General features: G+C 45.3%; 1 protein-coding gene across 1 annotated transcript in view; it reads right to left on the minus strand.

The window, feature by feature from the left end:
* Dipk2b (divergent protein kinase domain 2B) overlaps positions 1–946 on the minus strand; it is a 39,830-nt gene extending 38,884 nt beyond the window's left edge. Inside the window, exon 1 of the mRNA XM_028776150.1 lies at positions 573–946. Coding sequence (XP_028631983.1) covers positions 573–811 — 239 coding nt within the window. The 5' untranslated portion in view covers positions 812–946. The remainder of the gene's footprint in view (positions 1–572) is intronic.
* Between the last annotated feature and the right edge of the window lie 2,815 nt (positions 947–3,761).

Genomic DNA, 3,761 nt, shown 5'->3' on the forward strand with positions numbered 1-3,761 from the left:
TCTCTCTCTCTCTCTCTCTCTCTCTCTCTCTCTCTCTCTCTCTCTCTCTCTCTCTCTCTCTCTCTCTCTCTCTGAGAGCCACTTGCATTACAGTGAACTAAACTCTGATTGTTTTCCTCAGATCAATATCACACAACAGAGAACAGGCTCTGAAATGTTTGAGCAAACTGTCCTTGTTTGTATTCCAGGTCTGCCTTGGGCAGTCCCTTAAGACACCATGTTTGCTTACTGTCTGAATAATGGGTGCAAACTATCAACATCTGGAGTAGTTTAAAATGTCTGCCATATAGTAGCATTCTATATATTTCATCCCTCCCATTATGAGAAATGAATGGGAAAAGTCAACAGTCCCAGGCTACTGCAGTCATAGAAAGAATGTTCACCTTTCAGTTTCAAAAGAAACATTTGAATTTAACATTCAGGGCGACAATTTGGTTTCCACCCTTGCCCTCCTATGTCAACCCATTACCACTGTTAAATGCCTTCCTCTTAGCTCCCACCCATAAATTAGACATCTTCACACTAAGAGAAGCTCAATTTGCTCCTCGGAGTTATTTGATGGCGAATCTGACCTTATTTCTTCTTTAAAGAACTTCTTACAAATGGATGTCCCGATGCAGGCATTGCATTTATCAAGACCGAGGAATGTCTTTCCCACAGTGTAGCTGCTTCTGACTCGGGGTACCAGAGAAGGAGGGAGAGAAGCTGGCAAGGAGAAAGAACAGCTCAGGGTTGAGAGCCACAGCAGCAGCCGGGCTGGCCAGCATTGGTGGAAGGTGGTAGCTGCAGCCTCTGGCCGTCGGCGCTCCATCCTGTGTTCTGTGCTGCAGCCGTGGTTGTCAGCGGTGTACTCAGAGCTGTACAGAGGTTAGGCCTGACCAGAAAGGAAGCTGCCAAAAGCAGCTGGCTTCAGGATGCTGACCCTGTCCAGGCCTTTGAGGTTTCTGTTTGAGGATGCTGAGGAGTTAGCAGCTAATGGGGCTGGTCAGGAGGTGAGGAAGTCCATGGAGGATGCTGATAACACATTTCCAAAGTCACTCTTCCTCTGCTTGGGGCGGCTGCCTCAATCTGGGGAGGGGCACATAGGCAAATTTCGGAAAGGACAATGGTTATGGCTTCCCCGTGTAGTCCTTTCGACAAACACAGGATATCCCAGCTGGGCAGGAAAGGTCCATGCTGCAGGATGTGTGTTAAACCTAAGTTCCACCTGGGAGTTTCAAAGAATCCTGAAGGCCTCCACCCTCCACTGTTTTCATTCTGGGTACATCTGTCCCTGTCCCTGTGGAACACACACACACACACACACACACACACACACACACACACACCACTTACACATCTCCTACAGCATACCATCCCACCCCACCTCATCACACATCATGTGTACATATCTCATCAAATATATGCACTCTACACACATCTACACACGTGTATATCACCTCACAAATGAACCCCACAACATAAAGAGTCTAATACACACCCAAACATACACACCACATATCCCTATCCCACAACTCCCACAACACACACGTGCACACCACCCCACATCTCACACACACCTCACATCACATATAAATACACAACACAGTGCATATATACACATATAACAAAAGTCCACAATGCACACAGTCAAACATACACACACACAACCATACACACGCACATACACAGAGTCTAACACACACAGGCATCTACAGCACATACACTTCACAACATAAACCCTATAACACACACACACTACCAATCACACACACATATATACAGAGTCTGACACACATACACACACACACGACACACTATACAGACATACATACATTACACCACATAGACACAAATCTCACACCATATACACATGTACTCTACAACACACACATAAAGCTTCAAAATACAAATTCCACAACACACACATAAATACAGAGTTTAACACACACACCACACCCCTATTTCTACCCTCCACAAGACATGTACACACACCTATAAACATACATACCACCCACATCACACAGACATCTCCCAGCACATATAAATGCCATAACAAACACATACATATATACATAGAATCTATCATACACTTCCACACATCCACACAACCTAACACACTCATACACACACTATACCCCTATCCTCATTCTCCATAACACACACAGATACACACAGCACCTCACATCTCTCTCTCACACATTTATGCATGTGTGTGTGCACGCATGCACACGCGCGCACACGCACACACACACACACACACACACACTTCATACAACATGTACATGAACTCCACAACAGAAATCCCATAATGTACACACAGACTCTAACACACATATACACAGGTTGTAACACACACAGAGACTTTAACACACACACACACACACACAGATTCTAACACACATACACAGGCTGTAACACAAACACACCACCACCACTACTGCACACCAACTTTCCCCTTCTCTTCCCTGGATAATCTGTTCTGCACTTAACCAATCGTATTCCCTGACTTTCACCAAATTCCATCATATAATAAGTAGAGGTTAGTTTGCTGGCCATTAAGCACATATTTAACACTTCTTGGGAGGAGAAAACCCCAGATTAGTCCAGTTTTTGTTGATCTGAGAACAAGAGAGGGGAGAGAAGCCGGTGCCCTTTGTAGCTTGATGAGGGCAGTGGCAGAAGGAACCCTGCTGTACACAGCTGAGCCCAACTCTCTTAGGAGGCCTGAAAGCCCCTCTTTTCTTTTCTACCTTGCCTCATTTCTCAGCAGCTGCCTGACTTGGGAGGATTTAAGTGTTCAGGATTGGCTTCCTCTGGATACTGAGATGAGGTTCACAGCATGGAGTAGATGGGAATAGTCGGTGAGGACCAAATCAGGTTGTCCGACTTTGTGCAAGGGTTGGGAATACCTTGCTAGGTTGCTGTGCATAGGAGGATAGGACTAGGGGAGAGAAAAAGGAAGATGAGAGGCTACAGGAATGGTGTCAGGGACATGATGAGTTTGGTTAAATAGTAATGAGCAGAGCGAGCTAAGGGGATTAAGCTTGGCCTTAGTATCTTTGTGTTCTCAGTGACGTAGTTGATCATTCGTTACTATTGATTTATAACGTGTATTCATTTATTTTTGTGTATGTGCATAAGGAGTGCATGTAGAGGTCAGAGGACAGTTTTGGGGGTTGGTCCTCTTTTTCTATCTTGTTTCTGCCATACATCCTATTCTAGTGTCCTCTGAGGTTTAGGAGATTCCCATGACTCTGCCTCCCATTCTCTGGACGAGTACTGGGATCACAAACAAGTGCCACTGTGTCCAGCTTTCACATGAGATCCAGAGATCTGTACCCAGGCTTTCTTGTGTGCCAAGTGCTGTTGTTATGCACAGCTGAGTCATCTCCCTGTTTGCACTATTAATTTTTGAGGCTTCAAAAACATATTCTTTGGTGGCTATGTGGTGCTATAGTTTGGACCTAGAATATCCTCCACAGACAGATGTGTTAAAAGCTTGTTCTCCAGCCTGTGATGCTGTTGAAGTGTTATGGAAACTTTAGGAGGTGGGGCCTAGTAGGAGATCCCTCTAGGCCTGGCCCTTGATGGAGACTGTAGGCCATGGGTCTCTTCATCATTCTTTCTTTGCTTCCCAACTATAATTTATTATTCTACTGAGCGCTCTCCGCTGTGATATGCTGTCTCACCACAGGTCCCAGCTGAGCCTTTTAATCATGTACTGAAACCCCTACCCCCCCAAACACACACACACACACACACACACACACACACACACA

Source organism: Grammomys surdaster, unplaced genomic scaffold (assembly GCF_004785775.1).
Source record: "Grammomys surdaster isolate TR1022 unplaced genomic scaffold, NIH_TR_1.0 265, whole genome shotgun sequence".
In the NCBI taxonomy this organism is placed as follows: domain Eukaryota; kingdom Metazoa; phylum Chordata; class Mammalia; order Rodentia; family Muridae; genus Grammomys; species Grammomys surdaster.